Source organism: Saprolegnia parasitica (genome assembly GCF_000151545.1).
Source record: "Saprolegnia parasitica CBS 223.65 unplaced genomic scaffold supercont2.115, whole genome shotgun sequence".
Classification (NCBI taxonomy): Eukaryota; Oomycota; class Saprolegniomycetes; order Saprolegniales; family Saprolegniaceae; genus Saprolegnia; species Saprolegnia parasitica.
Window position 1 is genome coordinate 19,996 of NW_012156509.1, and position 27,615 is coordinate 47,610.

Genomic DNA, 27,615 nt, shown 5'->3' on the forward strand with positions numbered 1-27,615 from the left:
AGGTAGTATGCAATCTACTATCTTGAGAAAATGCACCAAAATGGGCTCTCCGTGCCTTTATGTACATGGCAAACCGGTGAATACAATCTGAGGCAGCAGCAGCCTGTAAAAACCTCGGGTGAACGCAGCGATGTACGAGCTGCTGGACTCGTCGCATGCGATGCATCGCGTAGACACGGCCTCGCTTCTTGCTAGCAACACGATGAGGCTGCTGACACCGAAGCTCTCAGTGTCCCAGGACCTATGCTGCGTGAGCAGATTCTTGCCCGATCGATAACTACGCGGTACCACATTTTCTAGTCGGCAAGTCGTTTCTGGTCGTCGCAACCTCCGCACCTTAATCCACATTGTTTCCACCGACAAATTAACAAACGAGCAGACATGTCCAACACTCCATTCGTCTTCTAGTCATGCGTAAAACGATCGTACGCTTGTTTGAGCTGCTCCCAAAACAAAAACGTAAACACCGTGTGGGGTCCGAGCCGGAGGTACTGGACGGTCCAGCCCTTGAACGCGCCCTTGATGCCTTCTTTGGCCAGCGTCTTTTGTGCGCAGTCGATCGGTCCGTCGTACAGAAGGCCTTTCCCCGTCGCGTCGAGCGGCTGGTTGTAGAGGCGCACGGACACCACATCGAACGGGTTCATCGCGGTCACGCAGAAGAAGCCCGTCAAGATGGACGCCGACAAATGCAGCGCGACGGTTTGGTCGTGGAAGACGTACGTCGACGGGATCGGCTGCGACAGCAGCATGCCCTTAAAGTACTCGTAGCACGTGAGCTGCGTCGCCGAGCCAAAGCTCACCCGCGGCACGGCGCCGCCAATGCCGCGGAAGAAGCCCTTGAGGCCGTCGGTGGCCAACACCGCCTTGAAGCCCTCGAGGGCCGACGCGTACTGGTGACGGCCGCGCGTCACCGCACCCGAGTTGGACGCTTGCAATCGCGCACGCACCAAGTAGAACGGGTTGCCAGTGAACGACGACGCAGCGCCCGAGAGCACGCCGGCAACGTATGTCCGCGTCCAGTACCAATCCGCGCCCTTCTCGGCGCCAACGAGTCGCTTGGCCGGGTCGTGCAAGCCGAAGCGCGTGCCCGCAATCATAAACTAGCATCTTCCGTGAGAAGCGGGCGAAGGCCATAATGTAATACCTGGTATGCAATCGTCATGCCAAGGCCCGACTGGAGGCCGCGCACGCCTTCTTGACGGCCAATGACGTACAGCGCCTGGAACGGGTTCTTGTACACGCGCTCGACGGCTTTGGAGCTGGCCTCGACGAGCTCGTTCTGCAGCTGCATGCGTGTCTTGACAACTACGTGGCGCATGCGTGCCTGGAACGTGCTAATAGCCTATCGCGGCGGTACCTTCGAGCGGGTTGGTGAGGACGCTCGCGCACGAGGCAGCCGTCGCTGCGAGGAAGAAGCTCGTGAGCACATCCTTGTCCTTGGGCGAGACGGCGGCGGCGAGCGGCGCGGGCTGCAGGCGTGGGCTGGCCATCGTCGTCGTCTTATCCCCACTGATGCTCTGTTGCGCAATCGCCGAGGATATCTTTGGCACGCAAATACCATACGGGACAGCAGTATACAAACATCAAGTGATCTGGATGGCCACCATCTCGGTCCTATTTTAATACAATGTTTAATTGACATACAAAGCACCTGTTGAAGGAGCATAATTGCAATCAATTAAAGCATGCTCTTTTTGATTGGTGTATTTTCAGCCAATCAAAACGCATCCATGGAAATGCTGGCATGCATCGGTGTTTTAAACAGTTGACATGAACCGAATCGAGCATCCCGGTGCATATTCGCGCGGTGGAGCGGCGTGGTCGTGGCGTGGTCGTGGCGACAGCGGCGCCTGCGCAGCCGACGCCCGTATTTGTACCTGTGCCATACTCAGGCGTGGGCCAGACAGGCGGGTTGATGCTCCTCTTTCTGATCGAATAATGCAAGGGCATTGCCCGTCTAAAGCCAGCCGGACAAGCGCAATCAATCCGTACATGGGATTGCCTGCAACCGTGCCACGTTCCATGGACCATGCGTCGACCATCACCGAGGAAGATTCCTCTGGTCCTCGGAAATGATGATGCACGCGTTGTTTTAAACCTGTATACAACAGTGGTACACGACACACAGCATGATGGTGTTTAAAACACTTTGCACTGGCAGGCGACGATGTTGCGCCGCCTCCTCGGACGACCCGCGCGGTCTTCGGCCGCCATCGATGCAGTTCGTCCTCACGCTACCGCATCGCCTCATGATGGACCTCCTAGGACATTAGCGCAGTCGTGGCCACGCTGCGCGAGATGGGCCGCGAAGGCTCGAGCCGCGTACGAGCATGCGTCGAGACCGTGGCTGACGTCACCATGGACTAGATGCTCACGCCGTCCACCGTCGCGTCGATGCTGTCGACCAAGACCACGTCGCCCAGCCAGCTCTACCGCATGGGCCAGGCCATCTTGGAGAACGGCGAAGTCGAGTCGCACCCGGCCGAGCTCGAGAAGGTCAAGCTGCTCTGGGTCGCGGCCATGGAAGCCGGCGACCACAACGCCAAGTTTAGCTACGCGCGTCTCCTCAAGCAAGGCCAGGGCTTCTCCAAGCCGGACGTGATCTCCGCGACCAAGCATTTCAAGCAGCTCGCCGACGCCCGGCATCCGTGGGGCACCTTTGCCTACGCCGAGGCGCTGCGAACCGGCGACGGTACCAAGAAGAATGTCTCCAAAGCGTTCGAGCTCTACCTCCTCTGCGCCCAGTCCAATCTGCCGCCCGCATACATGGCCGTGGCCAACCTGTACATCACTGGCGACGGTGTCGACAAGGTATTATTCATTTCTCTCATGTTCCCCCATTCAAACAACAAATCTACATGGATAGAACGTCCCGGAAGCACTCCAGTGGTACCAAAAGGCGGCCGAGTCGGGCGACATGCACGCCAAGTCGCTTCTCGGTGACTGGCACTACAACGGCCTCCACGAGCTGCCCGTGAACCGCACGCTCGGCGTTGGTTTGCGCCAAGAAGCCGCGGCCGCCGGTGTGCCCAACGCCATGTTCAACATGGGCTGTGTCTACATGGAAGGTGCGAGCGATGTTGGCATCGAGAAGAACGAAGTGGTCGCGTACCAGCTCTTCCAGCAAGCAGCCATGAAGGGCCATGCACTGGCCATGATGAACGTGGCCGTAATGCTTCGCGACGGCATCGGGATTACCCGCAACGTCGCCGCCGCGAGAGAGTGGCTCCAAGTGCTTGCACCCATCGATATTCACGCCAAGGAAGCGCTGGCGGCACTGCCCCACGAGTGAAGAAGCAACTCAATCGAGACGATTTTTTTCCATTGGAGACGATTTGAGAAACGGGTGCATCGATTCCAGGCGGCAACCGGTTGGTTGGTCGGTTGGATAGCACCGATAGGGGTCAAAAACAAAAGGAGTGCAGTGCAACCAAATGCGCGGGCGCTACGCCAGAGACAACTCGTGGCTGCCATTGGAGCGCGTGAGGCGTTGTTTCTGGCTTGGAGAGACTGCTCGTGGTCGAGACATCCTCGCCCACAAAGCGCGCATCTAGAACCCATGTTCAGAACCAGAGGTGGCCAAGCAGCCTCAACCAGAACCCTCGGCAGAGGTCGAAACACGTGGCAGCAAGATTCCAGCGCCAGATTGCAAGTCCGTGTTCACCGCAGCCATCGCTCAATGCCAACAATGCCAGTTGTTTCCTCCGGATGTATCGTCCGCTATGGACGAGCCGTCGACAGCTGTCGTCACGACCACAAGGACCACCCACCGAGTGCTCGAGTTCAACATCGTGTACTAGATGGGCGTTGGATAGACGTTGGATAGACGTTGGATAGGACCTTGTCCGATCAAGGGTGCTTGGATCGAACGTAAAGTGCAGGACGCCGCACTTTACAACACAAGTACACGTCGCACCACGGCAGCGACGTGATGACGCAAGAGGGCGCCAGTCTCATGCGCAGCTGCCCTTTCGCATGGGGAGATGCTGCACAACCTCGTCGGTTGCGCTGCGAGGGGCCGACCTGTGAGAGGACGACTCGGTACTGTAGGGCATCGAGAAAGAGACTGCGGACAACAAGACAAGGGGCTCGCGAGTTGGCACCGTTGGCTTCCGGTCGATGCAACCTTCGATGCAGCCTTCGCTGGACCAGTTTGAGTGGCAGAACCCAGTTGCACCGCTGGTTTACGCCTGTCGCGACGAGGATGATGGGCACGCTGCGCAACATCATCGTTCACGCGCAGTTGCCGTGCGAGACCAGATCTTGCTTTGCAAAAGTAGCTGCACAGCGGCGGTACGTCCAGGATTCCATCAGCTGGCAGTGAAATCAAGTCAAGCAACCATCAACTCGACGCTGGCATTTAAGAGGTTCATGCACGCGTGACGTCGGCGTCTCATCGCGCGGCTTGGTTCGTGCGCAAGATCGACTGAACGACGCAGATCTGCTGCTGGATTGCATCCGGGTACAAGCTCACGTCCATCGTGTGCACATCTCGAGTGCTCACGGTTTCTTCGTCGTCTTCTTCGTCTGGGACGGCAAGAGACGCAGCTGGAAGTAGCATCGACTGCACCTTCTCGCGCTGGCGCACTGCAGCTTGGCCGATCTCAGATACATTGGGCTCGGAGATGGCTTCTTCAAACAGAGAATCATCGTCGTCCTCTTCATCGACAACGCCTTCGTCAATCGAAGTAGCCACACTCAGAGGAATCAGCGGCGGTAGCAGCGACGTGTCGTCTGACGACCCGAACTCAGACGCGACGTGCTGAAGCGACCCCACATCCGAAAGCGATGCGGACGGGCGCTGCTGCCACGACGACGACGACGACTGCGCGTCCGAGAGCGACAACCGCGACGAGCAAAACGAGCCGTGGTCCAACCGGTTGACGTTGGTGAAGATGCGGTGCACAGGCTCGTACGCGCTGCCCATCGACATGGTCTCAGACACGGGCGCGCAGCCCGTGGTTTGACTTTTGCGGATCTCGAGCAGCCGCAAGAGCGCGGCTTCCATGTGTGTAGTCAGTGGCAACGCCGAGACGCCGGCCATGTACGCGGCGAGCTACTCCATATTCTGTCATCGCAGCGCTGTTTTCGCATTGCTTCGTACCATGTGCTCGCGCTTGAGGATCATCTTGTCGGTGAGGTCGGTTCGGAACGGGTGGCGGGGCGGAAACTTGGCACCGACGGCCCTTTGCTCGTCGGGCTTGAGCTACCGAGTACGCGTGGTGGAGCGCGACAAGAGACGTCGGTGCTACGTACGTTGATATGGAAGTTGTAGAAGCGGCTAAAGCGCAGCGCGCGCTCAAAGGTCTGGCCGTTGTACTTGACGACGGCCCGGTAGAGCTAGACGGAATGAGTGCGTGGGCCCTGGCAGCGAGGACGTACGACGATCGGGCTCTTGGTGAGTGGGTCAACGTTGCGCTCGTGCCCGATGATGCGCACGCGCAGTGTCGAGGTCGACGGCGAGCTCCGAGGGGCGGCGGCCATCGCTGGCGACTGCTGGAAAAAAGAAAGGTAATTGTTCGTAACGATTGGCCCAATCCGAGACACGCCATCGATCTAGCCAATGAGATGCCGAGACAAGCGCTGAATTCGAGTCTTTTGCACCAATCCAGAACCAACGGCAATGTCGGCAGAGGAGCCAATCAAATGCCGGCATGGCCAGTGAAGGCGACAGAACGTAGTACGCCAAATATGTGAAAAACGCGCGAGTTGCGCCGGCGCACCAGTTGTGAGGTGGTCACGGAAGTGACAGACGTCGCGACTCCTCGATCGCCCCTGAGAGTGTCAAGATCAAAACTAACGCTGCGGGTACATGTGGTGGTACTGTACTGCATTACACGTGGTGCCATCTCAAGGCGCCACGTCATATATGCTACGCCATTGCGTCTATATAATACGATTCGCTTCATTCACTGTTCTACCACGGCGGTACCTGTCTTTGCAAAAGGGTTGGTCTATGAACCGCGAGCCGCGATAACACCTCGTGCGATGTTGTTCCGCAGAGCTCAAAATGGATAGGTTGGATAGTAGGTCGTCGCGTTCATCGACTCGATGTCGAGAAGGTTGACGCACAAGGCTTACAAAAGGCGGTCAAGTAAATGGCTCAGCACACAGTCACAGTGGTGCCAAGATCCGACTCCGCGCTGTCGGCTGCATGGCGAACGAAGCGAGCGGCAGACACTGCGCAACGAGTCGCCGCTGGGCAAACGTGTCAAAGAATGCAACCACTACCGACTGCCACGTCATTCGGTGTTGCTACGGAATCGGTGTCGACCAATAGGACGCCGTTCCTACACGACTGGCGCACAGCTACGTAGTAGCTGTGCATAAGTTATCTATGTAATATACTCTCGAATTTTGTATCTCTGGCTTCTCCTTTTCGCCCTGCGGGCGCAAGTCTCTTCGCCGCTGCCACGCCTTGTCAGCTCGTTCTGACAAAACGTACGAGCGCTCTTGAAGTTCAAGCAAAAATGGGCAAAAACCAAGCGCTTGATGAAGGCGTCGCGATCCACCCAGGTACACACGGCACCGCTGTGCGCGGTTCTGAGATTCACACGATACCAAACATGTTTCTAGCTGCTTTCAAGTCGAAGCAATCGCGCCACTCTCTGAACGCATGTGCGAAGCGTGATGATCAACGCGTAGTCGGTGAAATAATAATGGCCGATATATCCATGACGCCGCAGCAAAGGCGTCGCGTCGGCATCTGTCGCGTCCATGTCGACGAGCGCTCTCGCAACAACAACAAATATCGTCGCTGGGACTCGGAAGAAAACGACTTCTGCGTTTTAGCCACGCGAGCAAGACGAAATAACGACAGGCGCCGGTCGATCGCACGAGCGATGACGACAACGTGGTGGTAGGATCTGGTCCAAAGCCAGCGTCTGAGACAGACGCGCGCAATGTGCATCATGGGCGATGTACCAGTCTGCACGAATTGGTTTTGAGGACAAAAAACGATGTTTCGGTGCAAGCGTTTCGGATAGCGAGTCTGCGTATGGTTTGACAAATCTATGGCGTGCGAAGTGCAATCATCCCGGTGCCCACATACAAGGGCGTCTATGCTCCGCATAGCATGCTACTCGAGGAGCTTCAACAGCGCAACAGCAACCTCGGAGCGACGTAGTGGGTGATCGAACACGTCAACGATTCCGGTGATAACGAACTGGCTGATTCGGTGAAACGCTTGCGTCGGTTACGGTTTAGTGTACCAACGCCATACCAGTAGCGATTCGTTGATGCAGAGAACGAAAACACTGTGATGGAATAGGCTGCGTTCACAGAGAAGGCTCCGTTTGAATACTAACACACCGCGACGGGCTGTTAAAAAGTCGAGAGGTACAGTAGCCTCTCGAACTGATGAAAATGATATTCAAACTTATTTGGTTCCAGGCAGAGATAGGGCGGCAGTTGCGGCGACGCCGCGGTGCGTATCGCCGCGTGCCTCTATTGGGCGTCAATTATCATCGTTGAGGCACGCTTGCCGTAGTTCTGCGCGGTGCCTATGGTTTAACGAGTATTTTTCAAAAAGTTATGGTATTTGGACGACTTTTTACGTATATTTCGGAAAAGCTGGGTTTAACGTGGGTTTAACGCGAATACGTTAAATATATCAGGGTCGCAAGGTGGGAACTGGAAGCCACGTTTCGCACATGTGATAGCGCGCGCGTAAACGCTTTAAGCACTGGTCCTACTAACCCTTCCTCGTTCAAAGGCACATGAAAAGAGTCATATAGTCATCAAACGTGTTGCTGATCTGAAGCGCAAGAGACACGGTCGTGCTTGGTAGTGGGATGAATCGCTCGGCCGCGACCTGTTCTGTTTGGAGTGCACCATGTGTAAGAAAGGCCATGTGGCGTCACCCTAGCTGCAACCGCATTCGGTTTCCGTCTAGTAGCTAGCTATGCATCTTTCTGAAGCAGCAGCACGACCGAATCTTGAAGGCTCGTCTTCGCTGGAGCTGCCAGCGACAAGCTCGACATGTCGGTCAGCACGTGCGGGTTGTGGTTGACTCGAAACAAGAAATAAAACCGAGGGATCCAAGCTACCACTCGAAATATTAGCCTTCCGAATGCTTACCTCGGCCTTGCATCTTCAACCAAAGAATGGTGGTTGTTTGGCACCGAAACACTAATCGGCCATGGGCGCCAACGGTCGCGACACGCCTTTCGACCCTTGTTCGGCGAAAAGAAAGAGGAGTGTCGACGCCGCACACATTTACGCCGTTCAAGGCAGACAAATTCGCAGACGCATTATTTAGACAGTACTACGCTGTAGGTGCGTCGTCGCCCACGGAAGGTCGCAAAAAATCTGTTAAAAGGGAAAATAGACATACCAAAAATATTGGCGCCATTCTCGCTTAGAATCGGACTGAAGGCGAAGCTCGAGCAGCAAGCAATCCGAGAAGAAGACGAAGAAGCTGATGATTATGTGTGCACGACCAACACCACCCCCGGCGCTGCTACGACGCTGACAAGCCGTCTGGCGCACCGACCGAGTCGTCGACGTGTACCGGTACTTTGTTCGACGTCCGAACGTGGGTGACTGTACAGGGCGAGGGGCGACGGGCGCGACCAGAGTGCGAGCTCACTTCTCGGCGAGAATCAGACTCGGGCACAGGCAAGTAGCAAGAAGGCCGCACGCATCCCACTCTGGTTTACACAACAGACGCCACTCGAGATAGTATTTCCAAATTTGCAACCTAGCACATACTACAAGGAGTATGCACGACGCCGGGAGCCCGCAACAAGTCGCCCAAGGCCTTTGGACCGCGCTTGAGCACGAACGCTTCCTCATGGCGCTGCGCTTGTACCCGGAAGGCCCGTGGAAGGACGTCGCCGACATGATTGGCACGCGCAACGCCAAGCAGGCGCAGGCGCACATGCAAAAGTGCAAGGAGAAGCTCTACCGGCGGATCCGCGAGCTCCAATCCAAGCTCGAAAACGACGACGGGCACTCGAGCAGCGACAGCGACGGCGGGTACGCGTCGAGCCGCACGCAGCGCACCAAGCACGCCGACACGCTCGGTATCCAAGTGCTGCACCCGATCCCGTTCGACATCGAGCCCACGGACGGCTTTCTGTGTCGGGAGGCCAGCATGCGGCACACGGCGACCGGGCACGAGCTCTCAGTGGAAGAGTCGCTCGACTTTTTGATCAACGAGATGAAGAGCTACGTTGAAGGCGAGTAGATCGAATGCGTGTCTCTAATTATGCTTATATATTGCGCTATTTTAACGTGCGTCGGGTTGTCCGCCTCGCTCTCGCCGATCAGATTCTAGGTACACGTACGCCACTCGGCGCAGCTGGGCGATTGCAGATTGCGTCGCATTTGGCACTTTTGAATGGCGCGTCCATGGAAGCCCAGCGTTAGGTAGCGCTGATCGAAAGGCGTGGGTGGCTGGTTCCCAATACCTTTACACGCGCGCACAGCGTGGGACGATGTCCCCGATCGCAATGGTTCAATCATGAGCACTCGAGCACGACGAACCTCGTCGAAGTCGACGTGCAACTACCTGCTGCTCGTGTCCGCAGCAGGCGCGAGAGCATCGTTTTGGGAGAAAACGATTGGATGTTTTTGCTGGTATCCTACGTTACCAAGTACGTGCAACGAACCAAAAGTTGATAGAGATGGCTTCTCGAGGCACGACCGCGACCTTGGCCGCCAAGTCGTACGCCTGACGACAGCGTATTCATTTTGGGTGGCTGGTCTTTCTGTCGTGGGACTAACGTCGAACGTCGAACGGCCTCCGTCTGGCCACAGTTGCTTCGGGACCGAGATTCGAGAAAGCAGAGACCAAGAACGTCGTACTGCGCTGTTAACATGGACGTGTCGATCGCGCTGAAGGCGAGGTAACGTTACCCAAAAGATTGGTACTGTATCGGTACACTGTATGAGATCCAGTAAACGTCGTCGCCGCGGCGGCGATATTGGAGCGACAACAGAATCTCACTTGGGTGCGATAGGCTGATGCCGACACCTACATTGTACGCACAGTGCGCCGCGATCGTTGTTGACCTTGTTGCTCATGGGGCAAAGGTTTAACCGGTTCTCGGCAAAGCGCAAGTGGTGTTTACAAACATGGCATTTTCATGTCGCACTTGGTTGTTTTAGAGGGATTGCTTTGAAGGAGCAAATAAATAGGAGAATTGCTATAAGGACCTGCGAATGCGCTCGGAAGCCGCACCATTGCTAATAATGAGAGTGGCATCGTACCAGCACATGGGTCCACACGCATGTCCTTTTGGTCTACAGAAATGTTTCAGGTATACCGCATGCGTTACCATAACGTCACGTTGGACATGTCTCTGGTCCACATACTAGGAGGCATTTTGTGTGCCGGAGAGTAGTACCGGTAGTACGTATGGATTGGCCGAGGCTCCATGGATGGTTGGAGCTCTGACGTCCGTCACATCAGGCCCCGTGGGTTTAAGCTTTCGTCGGGTAATAAAATCAGATTTTATTTTATTGCCCGTCAATGTAAGCGCACAACGTTGTATCGACGCGTTAGACCTGCAGAGTCCGCCAAACACACTGGTCATACTTCAATAGAGTACGGCCTTGTCGACGTCAACAAGGGAAGGGGTGTCCTTGACACCATGAGGACTCTTGGGATACGACAAGGCAGCTGAGGAGTCCACGTTTCTCAACCTGAGGAGGTGCCGTCATTTTTGTTAAAGGAAATAGTCTATTCGAATCTAAGAGACTTGCCTGTTGGCAATGGATCTTCAACGATTCGGATCGGTAGACTTGGTCTGAGTATAATATAGAGAAAGGAGGTGGTTTTACAATGGCTGGCCCGAAAGGGCTCACTCCAAATTTGGTAGCCTGGTTTCCACCTGCCTTGCACGCTTTTACGCGCCGCAACGACCTCTTGTCCTTTGTCTTGGCTGACGCCTCTGCAAGTGCCTTTTACAAGTCTCTAAGAATCGTTCATGTTCAACTGCGTAAACTTCGTTCACTCGGTTGAGGAACGTGGTCGTAAACAGGCGCGCGATCCACGGGACACAAGTGAGTGTCAAGTTCTCCGTCACTGGCTGCTTTCGCCAAGAAGAAGAACAGAGCTGTAGGAACGCCAGGATTCAAAGAAGATGGACCGTGAATGACCGCCAAGACACGAGCTAACGTCCATGTTAAACAGGTTGTGAATTGGTTCGACCACGCCACTTTCAACCGAATCACGCGCCATGCAACTCGAAGCCTTGTTGGCAGTAACGACACTGCATCATGGGTTCAATGCCCTTGAAATATAGGATCCATACACATTTAGCGTAACAACACATGTAATTTATTGAACAAAACACATATTTCGCACTCGTCGTGACGACTACCGCTGGTCAAAATACGCGTCCACTTCGTCGTCCGTCACACCGGCGTCTCCCGCCTTCCACGCCGACACGACGTCGTCGGGCTTGATGACGAGACCATAATGATCCGCGGCCACTATCGCATGCGACGCTCGCTCGATCACGAGCAGTCGCGGCGCGCCCAGCGTGTTGTAGGCGTCGTGCGCCGACAGTGCCTTGTCGATTGCGTCGGCCGCCTCGATTAAATGACTGCTGTACGTAAACCGATGAAACGACATATGTTTGATCGTCTCGTTGTCGTTCGGCTCGTCGTCCAAACTGAAAAAGACGACCGAGACGTCGTCGGCGTTGGCGGCCGCAAACTCCTCGATCGAGCGCGTGAGCTCGTCGCTCGACGCCCAGCTCGCGCTAAAATAGAGCAGTACAAACGTGTGGAGCGCGTCGTAATCAATGGGATCGCCATGCGCTGTCACGAGCGTCTCCAGCGGAAGGTAAGCTATCACGTCCACCTTCTCGTTATGGTCGGCGACCGGCTCGTCGCGCAGCCAGTAGGCTTCTTCGTCGGCCTCGGAAATGTCGTCGCCGGCACGCCAGAGGCTCAAGATCGTGTCGGGCTGGAGGAGCACGCCGATGCGCGCGCGCTCCGAAAAGACCATGCCCGAATCACGCTCGACTGCGAACGCTGTCGGGATGCCCTGGATGGACGGATACGCAGCCTTGATGGCTTGAAACGCTGCCGAGTTGGTCTCGCACCACTCCAAGCGGTAGTACGGCTTGTGCCGGTTATAGAATCGCTGCATGTTGGCGTTGTGGTCGCGGCCAAAATAAATGACCGAGACCTCGTTCGGATTGGCTTGGAGAAACTGGAGCACCGACGGCGTGAAAGCCCGGCATGGCGGGCACCAGTAGGCAGAGAAGAGCACGAGTACGATCTCGTTGAGATCGGCCAAGGTTGCAGGACGACCTGCCGCGTCGACGAAGGGCCCGAGGTCGAGGTCGTCGTCAAAGAGGTAGCTCCAAAAGCCCGCCATGGTCGCAATGGCAAAGTGATGTCAGTTGTGGGTGTCGTCGGGCAGGTCGCGACAAGACACGCATACGCACGTCATGTCCCTACGTGGCAACCGAGCTTGTTTGTACTCGACTGTTTTGTTTTTTGTGCTCGATTTATGTGCATCTATTGTCTGTTGAGGCTGAGCACATCGAGAGACACCGGCGCTGGATTCTCGCTTGCATGGGAATGGTGGCATGGGCGGGCAACGATGGTGGGTGGGTGTATGCGTGTTTTGTCGCTTTCGGTGGTCACCGCGTGAATGTATGTCTCTGGGCGAACCGTGCACCAGCTGCCGACCAGACACTAGAAATCAGACTGGTATGCCTCACGTGCCAGAGCAGCCGTACAACAACACAGCAGGTGGCGCGACTCCCGTCTTGTAGGCGGAGGACTGCATGCGTCGTGTAGTGGTAGCGCTTGCAAGAGGGACCGTTGAGGATGCAGCCGAGCAATGTGCCGCAAAACAGCTGCCACATAGAACGACGCGAGAGTCCATGCGGTGGCAAGATGACGACCGCGAACGTTTGGTCGCAGAATCGGCAATCGAAGCAGCAACCTGGTCGAGGTATCTTGTGTAGAAGCAGATGTTCGTTGACGGCAGCACAATCGCCTCTTTCTATTCATGGAAACTCCGTGCTTCGTGTCGCGGGTGCGACGACGAACGAGCAAGGTGCACAGCAGCCGAGCGATATGCTTAATGGCGGCAAGTAGTAAAGGTGACGACGTGCGCCACGTCTCGATCCCATCAAAATTGCGCCATCTTGAAAGTTTCAGGCACTCGAATTGATAGCACTCGCTTTTGAAACCGTCGCTAAAACGGCTGCCGTTTCGGCGGGGAAACACGCGGAGGACGGACTAGGTATCCGGGTAGCAGCCTCAACTATGCCCAAATGCAAGGGTATACAATAAATTTATTATATACCCTTGCCAAATGGTCTATAGCCTTGGGTACATACATAAAGCTCGATATTTGGCTAGTATAACTCAAATGACGCCTTTGCGTTTTCGTAGACATTATTTTGCCTTGCTGGTCCCACACGCGGTCCGGAGTTATCTCTTCAACATGCGTCAAAGCAAACGTGTCGCGCGATCCTTGAAGGGCTGTTTCACAAGAAGTGGAAGAGGTTTTCCGCGCAAGGCCGAGCAATCTAGTAGACCGGCTCCAAGATCGCACACACTATATGATCCAAGATTCAGGCGCAGAGCAAGCGAGCTCAAGCCATTTCCAAATGGGTAGTGTCAGTCAAATAACGAACCCGCCTCACCCACCACTGGCATGACCAAGACGGTTGTCGCCGCCAAGTCGTTCGGTCTTGGTTGAGGAATGAGCTTACAATGCCGCGAGCTATCTCAATTTGCACGATGGAGATTTATTTACAACCAAAAGAGTCCCCATACACACTGTTATCACATGGCACGTCCGCAAACCACTACTGCCTTAGGCCGACTCGGCCTTGGCCGCTTCTTCTTCGGCCTTCTTCTTTTGCTCGGCCTCCCAGCGCGCTTGGAACCACGCGCCGACCTCTGCGTCGGTGATGCCCGACTCGCCGACCTTCCACGCCCCGAGGACCTCGTCGGGCTTGATCAGGATGCCGTAATGGTGCTTGGCGACGACCGCATGCGAGTCCTTCTCGACGACAATCACGCGCGGCGCCGCGAGCGTGTTGTAGGCATCGTCTTTGGTCATAATCTTGTCGAGCTGGTACGCCGTCTCGACCAAGTTGGCGCTGTGCTTGAACGACGCAAACTCTGTCTTGGCATCGTCCGCGTCCGCGTCCAAGCTGTAGTAAACCACCGAGACGTCGTCGGCGTTGGCCTTGGCGAAGGCGGAAACAGCCGGCGTGAGCTTGTCGCCGTCGGCGTTGTGGGCCCACTTGGCGTTAAAGTAGAAAAGCACAAACTGCTTGAGCGAGTCGTAGCCGATCGGCGCACCGTCGGCGTCCACGATCGTGTCGAGCGGGAGGTGTGCAACAATGTCGACGTCCGGTGTGTTCGAGGCACGGGACCGGCCCCAGTACTCGTCTTCCTCTTCCTCGGTAATGTCTTGGCCGTTCTTCCACTGGTCGACGACCGAGTCCGGGAAGATACGAATGCTCACGGCCGCGCGCTCACTGAAAATCTTGCCCGAGTCGCGGTCCACTGCAAACATGGTCGGGATGCCCTGGATCGAAGGATACGCGCTCTTGAGCCGCTTGAACGTCTCGATGTTCTCGGCGTGCCACGCGAACCGGTGGTAGAGGCTCTTAGTGCGGAGGTTGAACGCTTGCATCTCGGGGTTGTAGTCGCGGCTAAAGTAGACGACCGAGACTTCTGTCGGGTGCTTGTTCACGAACTCGACAACCGACGGCGTGAGTGCGCGGCACGGTGGGCACCAGTACGCCGAGAGCAGCACAAGCACGATCGGGTTCAAGTCCGAGATCGCCACCGGGTGGTTGTTGCCGTCGAGGAGCTCGCCGAGCGTGTTCTCAGCGCTGAAGAGGTTGGCCCAAAAGCCTTCTTCTGCGTGCGTCGATGCTGTCATCCTCGAGGGAAAAGGAAAAGTGACGTGGTCCCATGGATTGGACGCATCGGCCAGCTGGTGCAGCATGTCCTGGTCGGATTGGTCGCGTGACAAAAAGGGGTTCGCTTGCGTGCAACCAACTCCATCGCTGTGGGCTTGGTGCTGGTGGCATTCGAGTCCCACGATGTCTGGAGAGATAAGAGGACGATGCTAGATTCTCTGTCGCATCGTCCTTGAGGGCGCTGCCGCGGATTCAGCAAAGTGAAGGCACCGGCATGAGTGAAATCAATGGAGCTGCCGTGCACATCTGACCGTTGATGATTCTGGGTGCGATGGCCAGATCTGGTTTGCTTCTGGGTTTACAGTCTCGAACGAGAGTAAAGTATTGAATACAAAACGCTCATGTACGCATGTATCTTAAAAAAAAAGACCGTGCGGGTCGAGGGTTCGTAGCCTCGGAGTGAGGCACGACGACGACGAGCCTATCAGAGTCTTCTGCGACCATGCGCTGTCCGGTCCACCCACATGTCAGCGTCTAATTGGTCCACACTCATCTGAGTCAGCCCAACGGCAAGGTGGCCTTTCTCGGGTCTCCCTTCTTGACTGCATACTTTGAGGTTGTTTTCATCCTCGTGCTAGCTCCTCGTGCTAGAACACCTACCAGATTTGCATAATTCGGGAAAATGACGGAGTTTTATGAAAAAATCGGCCAGGTGTCACGGTTTGCTCAAACTGACGGTATACAACACGAAATCATTCTTTCGAGTACACATTTGTCATCGAGCCCATTTGCCAAGTCTGTCTGGTGTAGAGGAAGCCAACATCACCCATTCCTGCATGATGGGCTTTTGGGTCCGCGCCATCGCGACGCTTACCGCAGCACCGTCACGTAAAATGCATATAAAACCACAAATTACACCGAGAATCGCCCCGGTGGTCGGCGGTTCGATCCCCCATCATAACGCTTTGTAAGACGACCGAGGCAGCCGTCCGCGCCGTTCATTGGTATCGCCGTCGTGGAGCCAGCCACGTTGGACATGAAGATAGGTTTCTGTGCAGCGTCGCAAAGAAGGGGCGGGTTCCATGAACCACCAACGTCGGACAGTATTGGTAGACTGCCTTAGAGACTGCCCTGTCCAATCCACTTCTGCAAGTCTATTTTCGTGGACGGTTGTTTCACGCCACAGGTTTTCGGACAAATGACAACATTGCTGTTGGTAAGACACATCCAACCGCCGTCGCGCTGGCGTTCACCGCACTGCCGCTGCCACCAGGCCGAGCTCATTGCACGACGATGGCAGCTGCTTGAAAGAGAAGCAGCAGCGCATCTTCCAGGTCGCTCCCCAAAGAAGCGGCACGGCTGCCGAGACGACAAGAATCAAGAAGGCTCCTCAAACACCACGTGGCGGTGACGCCGGCCTCGCAGGTGGCGTCGTCGGCATGCTTCCGACCAATGAGAGACGCGGACGTCTCTAAGATCGTGGGCGGCTGCGTTTGGCGTGTCGTCCGACGGCTGAGCCGCTTCTGCACCAACCCGAGCAGCTAAAGGAAGGCCACCTTCGAGTAATACATGCCACCGATATTCGAACCGCACGCGATCGATGATGGTTTCGGAATAAATTCAAGTTAGCAGTTAGGTTAAGGTACGATATCGCTAGAGTCGCAAGCGGCCCATCGGCATCGTGGCAATAAAAAATCGAGCGAGTCTTCGAGCGACACGGCACTTGCTTCGTCGCTGGGTACGAGGCTGTTGGGGGCCAAGGCTGCGCCGGCCGCGCTGTGAAAGGGAATCGGTGTCACGGCCGACACGTGGAGACTCGCGGCCTGCTTGCACCGGTTCGAGGCCGCCGACGTTGGCTCCGAGACGTCGTCGTCGACGAGCATGTTGTGTTCGCGGAGCTTCCGGACCATTTTCTCTTTGCATTTCTGCATGTGCGTCTGGGACTGCTTGGCGGTGCGCGTTTGCACGATTTCGGCAATCGCCTTCCACGGCCCTTGCGGGAAAAGCTGGAGGCCAATGAGGAAGCGTTCGTGCTCTTCCTTGCGCCAGAGGCCTTGGGCGTGCTGCGACGTGGGCTTCTTCTTCTTCTTCAAGCCAGGTCGACGGGTGCTGCGAACGGAGCTGCTGCTCATGATGGACTGGCGGCTCGTCTCTGGCAGTTGGAGCATCGCGGGAAATGCGGAAATGCCGACGGTGGACGCCGCAAACATCGGACTTTGTAGAAAGGTCGAGTTTGTGTTGATGGCCACGTCGGATTCGAATCTTCTTCGCTCTTGATTAAACTAAGGAAGCGAATCTCACGTCATGACCATGGTGGAAGCTGCATCAACAAGGCGCGCCCATGTCACATGCTTGGACATTCCCGATGTGCCAGCGTTTATGATTGGTTTAGAAAGAACCATCCGGGTGAACGCGATGTACGGGACGTGGCAACAGCCACGTACGACGCCTGCCACATGGTAAGAAAGGAATTGCCCAGTACAGATGACCACAGATCGCACGTGCAGCAGTGTCCAAGCGCCTGCTGCTACGGCACATGGGTGAAGAAGGCAAGTACTGTGCTATCGTTGCCTGATTTGCGGTGGCCGTCAGTGAGGAGCATTGACTGGGGCAAGGACGATGGCACGGGTTCGAAATGGAGGGCACGGTTGGGGAACGAATCTTGGATCAGGTGGGGTTGATTTAAAAGTAGCTCTGGCCAGCAACGTTGGAGCTGACGTCAGGTTGCTTCTTGTCGATGGACGACCATGCCTCATAGGTACCGGTATGCGCAGATTCGATGTGCTATCGGTGTCGTCCACAAGCATGTGACAACATCGCATGTACATCCACGCTAACAGACGTTGGCGCACAAGCGTCAACATGGCACGCTTGCGGCCACACGTGCGCCTTCTCGAGACGTGCAGCAACGTGGGAGGATTGCGAATCGGAGAACTGTACCTGCGTCGAGATTCGCATCGAGTCCACGTTTGAACACGTTTATGTACACGTGCTAGCGACCGAGGATTACTTTACGGCCGCTCCTTGTCGTTCCCTTGGCACACAAAGTCGACATGCAGGTGGGTTCTGAGGAAGGCGTCGATGTTGACTCCACATTTGACGCTGCAAGTGTGGTGGTGATGTGGGGTCTGAACGGCGCAGACCATAAATTTGTAATCGCGACGCTCATCATCGACAGCTTGGGTCCTGTCAGCGAGACACATTCCGTGTACTAGTACGGTGGGTTGCACGGTTGAGGGACTGGGAGTACAGTTTCATCGGCCAGTTATAACGGTGGCACCATGCCACCGGTTACGGTGAACCGTCAGTCTAGTCGACAATGATCTTTGCTATAAAGCCTCAACCGCTTGCTTTGGTTACATGCTGGAGCATCAAAATCGAAATGCTGGACGATCCAGTGGACTGTCAGTCGTCATCTGAGTGGCGAGGTTGGGTGGCTTCGATTGGTCTTTTGAGCCAAAGGTTGTCGGTCGCGATGGACATGACCTGCCGTGTAGACACCAACCAATAGTAGTAAGGCCCAGGCGGACCAGGTAGACCCGATTGCGTGCTTCGGACTCACCAAGGTACGAGCATAACGTTAGTACTCCTCTCAGACTCGGGAGCAGCGCGCAGTCGGACGTTTGAGTCGAATGCCCTCTAAATGATATACTCACTTACTGCCGACCAATTGGCGGCGACTCTAAACCATGACCTGTTCCATTGACTTGTAAAGCGCAAGGCAGTTCAGTTTCAGATTCACAAAACGATTCCGCTCCACGGTCCGCACCGTCGTTCTCGAAACCTAGGGTTTCTGTTGAACGATGCAAGGCTCAACATGCGCGACTTGTCGCTAGTCGTTCCTGCGCATGTACTAGAACCAGTACTCATGTACTACGTATCGATGGGCGCTGGTCGGACGGGCCATGGACAACTACCCTCGGCTTTTTGGCTCCATCCGGATACCGCACGGCAGAGTGTGGTGCTCGTGCACTAACGTTCTCGCAGCAAATATTGTTCGCATAGTACGGTGGTCTTGTGCTCGCTTTGTTTATAGTGTCCCCTCACAGCTTGTGATAGCAGACGCATGGATGCCGGCGGTTTGACAGATAGTAGACAAGCTGGTAGACAAGGGTTTCCTTTCCGGCCGTGTCACAAACACGCTACAATGACTCGAGCGAAGAGTGGTCTCTGCATACGATCCAGCAAAGCGACGTAGCATTCAAGACGCATTTGGCCCCTTGTCGACTCAACGCGAAGTGCGGCGGCTGCTTTTGTCGCGAGATGCTGGTCCATTACAATGGTGCGCAGGCAATGATTTTAGCCTGCACAGGATAATAAAACACACCTTAACACACGATCGAAAGCAGTGTCTAAACAGTGTATCTGTATGAAACCGCCAACCAGGATTTCCATCCATTGCCTATTTGCTCCACGAACGCGTCGCCATGTTTGAACGGATTCATTGACTGGATTCTACTATGCTTTCGTATAGAATATCTCTCGGACGCACGTCGTTTATCGCCAGGCTGAGCTTACATGTTAGGAGGTGAGCTACCAACGGACTGTCTTTGCATTTCCGATCCATACAGCAACGCTGAGTCCATCGACAAGCACCAGCGTGCAGTGTCTCGCTAGAGACTCCAGATCTCTTCTCCCAACTCAGTGCACAAGCTGTCTCATATGAAAGCGCTCGCAAACCATATCCGGATGCTACGGTACACACAACACACGAAATCTTTGACAATTGTTGATTTGCCACCGTCGGAGACCGCCGTCGGAGTCGACTGCACGAAGGAGAACCAACCGTCGCCATGTGAAGGTCTTTCTACTTGGAGAAAAAAGTTTGGTCTCAAGAAGTGCGACAGCACTGCTCGACTCGACACCACCGAGGACCCTTGACACCGCCAACGGCCCGAAATCAACGTGGCGGCCTTGATGATTGCGTCGGACCAGGGATGTCGATCTGGATACAAACGCGATGCGTCAATATATAGGTCTTTACACGTTACTATCCCATTTGGCTCCAAGCTGACTTTCTTCTCGAAGGCGTCCTGGATGCCCCATGCGACGATCGCACGCGGATATAAAAAGCAACTTTGGTGGCTTGGTGGCGTAGTATAAGTGCACACGACGATGCATAGCTCACGGACAGAGCTCGCAGTTTGCAAGCGCCCTATCGAGTAAGTAACAATGTACAACAGACACAAGATAGAAATCTATTTGTTATCTTTGGCTTCTATTTTCGCTGGCATTTTATTCCTTCGAGAAGTTTCCTACAATCACCAAGATATATTATAAAAACAAATGAAAATGCAACCGACAAGCGCACCAATCCGCTGCTTCCAGGTGCCATTTTGCCATTTTGTGATTTCGCCCGACCTCGACCGCGATGCAGCTCGCCCCCGACGACGGCGACGACCGCCTCGACGTCTACCCAAGCAAGCTCGCACTGGCGCCGAGCCTCCTGCTCCCTATCGCCTCGGCGGCCGCGCAGCTCACATGGACGCTGCTGCTGCACCGCGCGGTGCGTACGTCGGCCGACCTCGCGACGGCCTTTCACCTGCTCCCGCTGCTCTTTGTCGCTGGCGGCCTCCTCGCCCATGCACGCCGAGCGCCGCATGGTGCGCGCCACACGCCGCACGCGATCGGGCAAGGCGTCGTGCTCTGTGTGCTCTTTTTGCTGCGCATGCACATGCTGCACTACTGCGGCGTGGCCTTCACATCGCTGGTCGAGACGGCGCACCTCGCGCTCTCGCCCACTGACCTCTCACGGCACGGTACACGGAAAGCGGGCGTTGCGATTGTCGGCGGGTACACGCTCGCGCTCGCCTTCTCGTCGGCGTCGACGCACCCGCCCTCGCTCCTCTTCCACCTCGCGCTCTGCCTCGCGTCAATCCTGCTCCAGCACGCGTATGCGCATTGGAACGCGTCGTCCAGTGCTTCTCACGCGCACATGGTCGTCTGTGGCGCGGCCGCCATCAGCGCGGCGCTGTCGACGTGGCTCTTTAGCGCCTTCTTTGCCGCGCCATCCGTCTTGCCGCGCGCCGAGTCGGCCACGCTTTCGCCGCCCACGATCGCGCTGCTTCTCGTCCTCGTCGGTATCTTTGCATTGCCACCGCTCGTGCCACAGCTCGTGCGCGACACGCCTCTCTCGGTGCACTCGAAGCACAACGCGATGGCGCGGCTCGTGCTCCAAGTCCCCCTGACGCTCGGGTCGTTTGTGGCGCTGCCGTTCTCGCTGCACGCATTCATCCACGCAATGCTGTCGCTGAGTGCGCTGGTGCCGATCCTCTGGGGGCTCTACCTCGCGGCGCCGTGGCGACTGCCGTCGCTGCCGACTGTCGGGAACCCGGCTGCTCGCACCATTGTGCTTTTTCTGGCCGGCAACTTGACGTACATGGTCGTCGAGTTTGTCGTGGGGTACTACACCAACTCGCTCGGCCTCTGGAGCGACGCGGGCCACATGCTTTTCGACAACATTTCGCTTGTGATGGGTCTGTTTGCGGCCACGGCGTCGAGCTGGCCAGTCAGTGGCCGCTTTGGCTTTGGCTATGGCCGCGTCGAGGTGCTCTCGGGCTTCCTGAATAGCATCTTGCTCTTGCTCATGGCCGGCCACTTTATGCACGAAGCGATCACGCGCCTGACGGCGCCGCCGGACATTCACACCGATCACTTGCTACTGACCTCGATTGGCGGTCTGGCCATGAATGTCGTCGGGCTCGTCTGGTTTCACGACCTCGCGCACGGCCACAGCCACAGCCACGGCGACGCTTGCAACTCGAACCTCGTCGGCGTCTACCTGCATGTCCTCGCCGACACACTCGGCAGCCTCGGCGTCATTGTCTCATCCGTTTGCATCGACGCGTTTGGCTGGCTCTTTATGGACCCGCTCTGCTCGGGCCTCATCTCGATTTTGGTCGTCGGCAGTACGCTCCCGCTGCTCAAGGCGACCGCGATCGAACTCCTCCAAGGCGTTCCCGCCGAGACGGCAGCTCAACTGGCGCGTGCGACGCGCGATGTCGAGATGCTGCCGGGTGTTGCGTGGGTCGAGCCAGCCCGCGCCTGGCGCCACGGACAGAAGGGCTTCATGCTCACCATGCAAGTGGGCTGCGTCGACCATGTGGACCAAGGACTGCTGCTGGAAGCTGTGCACGCGGCGCTTGGAAGCGGTGTCTCGGACGTGGCCGAGGTGGTTGTGCAACTGGTGTCGCATCGCGGCCTGCAAACACCGAGTCCCAGGATGTGCATGTGCTGCCACGACCACGACCATGAGCATGATCACAACCACCACTGATTTGGACCGTGGATCAAATTTCTTAAAACGTTAATTTAACTGAATCGAATAGACAATTCAACTTTCAGATTAGCTGGTACAGCCGCAAGGACGCTGTGGTGCGCGTTTCTGTACTCTCTTGAGTGCACACTACAGCTGGGACATCCAAAAGGCAATGCGCCAAATATCAATTGCCAAACATCAAATCGAATACGTTTTTGGGGTTTATTGAAGCCGACACTACGTTAAATACAAGCTTTAAAATGGGTTTCTGGATCAATATTTATTAGAGGATTTTCGAATCAATCAATCAAACGTGTTCGCGTTAAAATCAAATTTGCAGAATCGAACTCATAGACATCGCATACATAGTGCTACGCCTGAATGCGTGGGCGTTGGCACCAGCACTTGGTCATTGAAGTTGAGCTGCGCACGGAGAGATCCTCCCGTGGTGGACCCCACTCGCCAAGTGATAGCTCGCTCGAGGTAGGTAGGTTCCTGGAGCTGGAATTTTTAGGATTTTAGACGCTGGTCGGGTCTCGGCAGGCAGTACAAGTACCTTGGCCCAGACCTTGACCTGCATTAGGAAGGAGGAGCAAAGCCGCGCACAAGGGTCGTCGATATTCTCTTGGAAGCCTGCAATATTTCAATTTTTGTCAGCGCCGAACTTTTGCGCCCTGAAAACGATGAGCAGCGCGACATGCTGCGTCATCGACCTGGGCCTCGCCGACGTTAATGATGGGATCTCAACGATGTGGCTTGGGCGCACGGACACGGCGCGGACGTGCATAAAAGCACGCGAGATGTACGCGGCAAGATCTTCCGTCGGCGCGGAGCTGCAACTTGGTGACCGCTCATGCTTGTTTGTTTCTAGGCCCGCGTCTGATTGGTGCGACGTGGCGGCGGCTGCTGCGATGAATATGGGTGAGGTTGGGATTAGACGTTGGGTTTAACGCGTGCATGCGCGTTAAACGAGTTGGAGCTGGTTGAAGACGTGCAACCAATCATGTGTCCTGCAAACAACAACTATTTGTAGTCGATTCCAATCCACAATTCGCTTTGCAAGGGACAGAATCAAATACCGAATAGGGCAGCTGGCACAGAAAAATATAGAAGTGAATATTTTCGACACATCACAGAGGTAGTCGCTCTAGTCTGCCCTCGACGACGCAATCCAGAACACTGCGTGCGCAGCACACGAAAGCTACTCCACTTGTCGCGTACAGTAATAGCTACTATTCACGGCGAAATGACGTGGCGCCTCGAAAGCGCGTCACGGCCCCAACAAACACATCATGCTCCGAAATAGACGCTATTGGCTGTTGCGCTGCTGGGATTTTTAGCACGAGTCGCAAGGGAGGGGTGAATAAACCTCAGGTGATTGCGAAGGGTCGCCAATGTCCCTCGAGATCTCAAGTGGCAAAGGGCCAAGATCTCTCTGCAAGTGCACGCGACGTGCCACCCGCTTTTAGCGAAATGGCATTCGTTGCCAACGACGTCGCGTCGCTTTGGTGCCTCGCCGCCTCTGTAACACGACATTCACTCAGCAACGAAGGGTTCCAATGCAAAATGACACACAAGCGTGTGGACGGCCATCGCCCCTTCGATCGTAGTCGACAACGCGAATATACTTTAACGCAATCCACACTTCCCATTCAACCTATAAACCCTATTAAAACGTGGCGCCAAGTCACGCAAAAAAGCGCTCGCCGGTGTCGTCGGTGGCCGAGACAAATGTCCAAAAGTAGTCGAGCGCCTCGGTCCACGTGATCTTGTGGCCATCGAGCGGCCGCGTGCTGCTGAGGACGGCGGCGGCCGGCGAGTCGAGCGGAATGGGCTCCACGGACGCCAAGCGCAGGTTGTCGGCGTGCTTGGACCGCCGCAGCAAAACAGGGTTCGCCGTCGCCGCGGCGGCCGCCAAGCGAATCACATCGTTCTCAGCATGTTGGTCGTCGAGGATGACGCCGCGGAGCACTTCGTCGCGCCGCCGCCGATGCCGGAGGATCTTCTCCTTGCATTTCTGCATGTGCGTCTGCGCTTGCTTGGCATTGCGGGTTTGGATGATGTCGGCGACAGCCTTCCATGGCCCTTCCGGGTACAGCTGGATGCCGACAAGGAAGCGCTCGTGCTCTTCCAAGCTCCAGAGTCCGTGGGCAATCACGGGTTTCTTGGACGGTCGCCCGACCGCCCTCCGTGGCTTCACGTCGTCGGTCATTGGGTCGTCGACATCGCTCGGTACCGTGTCGAGCGAGCTGCCTTGGCGCTGGAGCTCGACCTTGGTGCGAATCGAGTGCTGGGATGTCATGTGCTCGACGCAAAAGTACGAATGGGTCCGACGATGATGGCACCCTTGAGTTTCGCTGCGCCATATTTTGGCTGCGTAGACACGCAACGCCCGCTCAAGAGTTGTTTGCTGTTGCGCAGAAATGACACCGTGATACCACAGTGGATCTGGACCAACTACGTCACGGGCACGGCGCTGGATTCGTTCGCCGGCTACATTGTACTACACAATTGGACATGTCAACAAGTTGTTGACAAAATGTTGAGACTTGGGACGACACCAATGTATCGAAAATGAATCCAGTTTCGACGGGCTGTTCACCCCGTTCCGCGCCGCGCGTTGCAGTTGCGAGTGTGTAGACCGATAAAAACAACACACTGCCATCATCATTTCGTCCATTCCAGAACATCGTGTCGCCAGACTGCGTTTGCAGAAGAAAAGGGTGCAGCAATTTATTGTGTCGTCTGTGCTGCGCAGACCTTGGTACGTTGTAGCTGCCGATGGATAATGTGGAATCCCATCTTGTAGCTACTGGTCCCACTTCTGCGTTTCTGGTAAGACGGCAACTGCAATGAGCACATAAGCAAGTGGTGGCACTGGCGTGCACGCAACGTAACACGGACTGCGACACGCGTCTCTACTTTCCACATAACGAGCCTCCGAGAGCGCACCCAAGGCCCGATTTACGAGACGAGCCTGCAGAGCGCGCACGTCAATTGATAACCCATCGCGCTCTCATCACAAGAGGCTTGGCGGCTTGGCTTGGACTTGTTTTTGTCTAGCAACGACGCTGAGCACGGCCGAGCGAGGGTCAATAAAAATTGATCACGACCCTCGGGTCGAGGCAGCGAGTGGGCGCAAACATCGTGTGCATGGAGTACTACACCATAATCACGTGCTCGATGCAAAAAAGTTGGATAATTTGTTTTTTGTGGGTCGAAGCACCAAATGGCAGTGACGTTTCGGGGTCGATCCACCCACTTGGCGCACAACAGCCCATGGTACAAGGCGATGCGCAGAGCGCGATGCGCAGTGCGCGGCAACAAAATGAAAAGATCAGAACCCTAAAAAATGTCCAGCTTTAGTATCTTTGACGCCACATGTCTCGACGACGGATCGTGTGATGGCGTGCGTTCTGGTATCATTTATGGGCAGAGTCTTGCGCACTGTCGAGTTGCCGCTCAAATTCAAGCCGTGTCCTGAAATAAGTTCAATTGCAAGCTTCTTCGTCGCATAAGAGGTTCGTATCCGGCCACCTGATAGACCTGCCACATACCGTTACTTTAAACACGCTTTGTATAGCAAAAGGCGCGCCAGCTTGTACTTTTGTTCGCTTATTGATCCCCAAACCCGATTTTCCACACTATAACGCACTAAGCCCACTTTGACGTTCACAATAACTCACCATCCGAAAATCTAAAGCACCATGAGCAACGTGCTGTTCCAAGCGCTGGCTCGCCTTAATTTTGCCCTAGTCAAGGTAAGGGGCTGCAATTTTGCGATCGTCGACTGGTAGGTGCCAGTCAAGTTCAAGGCGTCTAGGTGGACCTTGGATCAATATCTCACCACTGGCTAATTTGGGCGCGATATTCATAATATCCCACCTCGAGGAAAACTGGACTTCACAAAGTATCTTTTTTTCGCCAATTTGGTTGTTTTTAGGTCTACGGTAATAGGATTGCGCTTAGTTTGGATAGCCTTTTGGCCTTGCCGTGCTGGACCTCACAGTATCTGGTAACTTACTAGTATTCCTCGGTCGTTCATGCGACCATAAACTGCTCCTAAAATCATTTTCTTTCACAATTCCGGGCTGGACGACATGGAAGTTTCAGCGATACCATAACGCGACAGCAGACGGTGCCTCCGTCCGACGCCACGCGTCAGGTGCCCAACGATTGCAGTCTTTTCATTCGTTCCAAGTGTGTAGTACGAAGAACCACTTGCAGTCGACACGTGTACGTTGTAGCATCAATGTTATAATGTTTATGGCCTTGGTAGCACTGAAAACGCAGTGTTTTCTGTGATATCCAACCCAAAGAATCGCGTATTTGCTACATTTCAACAAATATTGAAGTGTTACTACGCTCGGAAGCCGTGATTCGCCTCTTTCGCGTTCATTTCCGGGACTAGTACCCAACGCTCGTACGTACTCTATCGACACCTGCGGGGTTACAGGGTGTGTAGTAAGGGCTCCAGATCGTCAGATCCACCGACACTCTGCTACCGACATTCCTAAACCCACATTCCGAGCAGAATGCAGGTGACCACCAGAGGTTGTCAGAGTTTGCCTTTCGAGTCATTCTTCAATTGTTAACCTTCTTGAACGATAATGTATCCTGCGCTCTCACCCACCGAGAAGACGCCGGTGATGGCGGTGCCAGTGGCCGCACCGACGCCGGCTGCTGTGCCCATGTATGGCGGGTACCAAGCTGCGCCGCCCCAGTACTACGCCGTGCCGCCGCCGCCGTGCGACGACCACGAGGACAATGTCTTTTGGTATGCACTCACAAGTCCACTGCGCCTCTTGACGTTCCAGCTCGTCTTCTTCCACCTCTTCAACCTCGTCTTGGCACTGCTGGCCTTCGCGCTCGTCGTTTCGGTCGGGTCGCTCGGCGTCGGACTCATTCCGCTCTGCTGCCTCGGCTTGCTCGTGCTGCAGTTCCTCTTGCATCTCGTCCGCGTCTTTGCCGAGTGCGACGTGTACTTGTACAACTGCATTGCGCCGACGAAGGACCAGATCACGGTCAACTTTCAAGTGCCGCGCCGCGGCCTCTACCACCGCAGCGGGTACCGCCTCTCGCCATCGCTCTCGACGCTCTCGGCCGAGTCGATCCTCGCCGTCTTCTACTTCGTCGCGATCAAGCTGCCGCTTGCGCTCATGTTTAGCTTGACGCCGCTGATGTTGCTATTGACGTCGGTCGCGTGCATGGCCTTCCCGCTCTACTGGGACGACGCCTACGCGTCCAGCCAGCCCATGACGATTACGTACACGCACCACCACCGCGTCCACACGCTGCATGCGAACGTCGCTGGCATCCCCGTTGACGAGGCCCACAAGGTGCAGATCGCGCTCTTTGGCGTCGGCTTCCTCTACTTTAGCGTGCTCTGCCTCCACGGCTTTTGGCGCGATCCTCCGGGGGCACGACCAAGTTTTTTCACCAGCGAGTTCTTCTCCACGACCGGCGTCGTCGCCCAAACGCAGCAGCCAACGTCCGGCG

At 55.7% G+C, this 27,615-nt stretch overlaps 9 protein-coding genes across 9 annotated transcripts; 3 read left to right on the forward strand and 6 right to left on the reverse strand.

Annotated features, from left to right (window-relative positions):
- Window positions 1-378: 378 nt before the first annotated feature.
- SPRG_13511 (hypothetical protein) lies at window positions 379-1,502 on the reverse strand. Its single transcript, XM_012353108.1, has 3 exons — window positions 1,358-1,502; window positions 1,145-1,305; window positions 379-1,100 (listed from the first exon to the last, which is right to left on the reverse strand). The coding sequence occupies exons 1-3, from the start codon at window positions 1,488-1,490 to the stop codon at window positions 405-407; spliced, it is 990 nt and encodes a 329-aa protein (XP_012208498.1). The 5' UTR covers window positions 1,491-1,502; the 3' UTR covers window positions 379-404.
- Window positions 1,503-2,167: 665 nt separating this feature from the next.
- SPRG_13512 (hypothetical protein) lies at window positions 2,168-3,292 on the forward strand (the record flags this gene model as incomplete). The annotated part of the gene is made up of 4 exons (XM_012353109.1): window positions 2,168-2,221; window positions 2,266-2,322; window positions 2,368-2,811; window positions 2,867-3,292. 4 exons carry the CDS (start codon window positions 2,168-2,170, stop codon window positions 3,290-3,292), a joined length of 981 nt encoding a protein of 326 aa, XP_012208499.1.
- Window positions 3,293-4,331: 1,039 nt separating this feature from the next.
- SPRG_13513 (hypothetical protein) lies at window positions 4,332-5,484 on the reverse strand (the record flags this gene model as incomplete). The annotated part of the gene is made up of 4 exons (XM_012353110.1): window positions 4,332-5,056; window positions 5,105-5,206; window positions 5,257-5,340; window positions 5,383-5,484. The coding sequence occupies 4 exons, from the start codon at window positions 5,482-5,484 to the stop codon at window positions 4,394-4,396; spliced, it is 951 nt and encodes a 316-aa protein (XP_012208500.1). The 3' UTR covers window positions 4,332-4,393.
- Window positions 5,485-8,722: 3,238 nt separating this feature from the next.
- On the forward strand, window positions 8,723-9,190 carry SPRG_13514 (hypothetical protein; the record flags this gene model as incomplete). The annotated part of the gene is made up of 2 exons (XM_012353111.1): window positions 8,723-9,051; window positions 9,097-9,190. The coding sequence occupies 2 exons, from the start codon at window positions 8,723-8,725 to the stop codon at window positions 9,188-9,190; spliced, it is 423 nt and encodes a 140-aa protein (XP_012208501.1).
- Window positions 9,191-11,282: 2,092 nt separating this feature from the next.
- On the reverse strand, window positions 11,283-12,337 carry SPRG_13515 (hypothetical protein; the record flags this gene model as incomplete). The annotated part of the gene is made up of 1 exon (XM_012353112.1): window positions 11,283-12,337. The coding sequence occupies one exon, from the start codon at window positions 12,335-12,337 to the stop codon at window positions 11,327-11,329; it is 1,011 nt and encodes a 336-aa protein (XP_012208502.1). The 3' UTR covers window positions 11,283-11,326.
- A 1,369-nt stretch (window positions 12,338-13,706) lies between these two features.
- SPRG_13516 (hypothetical protein) lies at window positions 13,707-14,878 on the reverse strand (the record flags this gene model as incomplete). The annotated part of the gene is made up of 1 exon (XM_012353113.1): window positions 13,707-14,878. The coding sequence occupies one exon, from the start codon at window positions 14,876-14,878 to the stop codon at window positions 13,796-13,798; it is 1,083 nt and encodes a 360-aa protein (XP_012208503.1). The 3' UTR covers window positions 13,707-13,795.
- Window positions 14,879-16,495: 1,617 nt separating this feature from the next.
- On the reverse strand, window positions 16,496-17,068 carry SPRG_13517 (hypothetical protein; the record flags this gene model as incomplete). The annotated part of the gene is made up of 1 exon (XM_012353114.1): window positions 16,496-17,068. One exon carries the CDS (start codon window positions 17,066-17,068, stop codon window positions 16,496-16,498), a length of 573 nt encoding a protein of 190 aa, XP_012208504.1.
- A 3,947-nt stretch (window positions 17,069-21,015) lies between these two features.
- SPRG_13518 (hypothetical protein) lies at window positions 21,016-22,134 on the forward strand (the record flags this gene model as incomplete). The annotated part of the gene is made up of 2 exons (XM_012353115.1): window positions 21,016-22,046; window positions 22,080-22,134. The coding sequence occupies 2 exons, from the start codon at window positions 21,016-21,018 to the stop codon at window positions 22,132-22,134; spliced, it is 1,086 nt and encodes a 361-aa protein (XP_012208505.1).
- A 1,669-nt stretch (window positions 22,135-23,803) lies between these two features.
- SPRG_13519 (hypothetical protein) lies at window positions 23,804-24,418 on the reverse strand (the record flags this gene model as incomplete). Its single annotated transcript, XM_012353116.1, has 1 exon — window positions 23,804-24,418. The coding sequence occupies one exon, from the start codon at window positions 24,416-24,418 to the stop codon at window positions 23,804-23,806; it is 615 nt and encodes a 204-aa protein (XP_012208506.1).
- Between the last annotated feature and the right edge of the window lie 3,197 nt (window positions 24,419-27,615).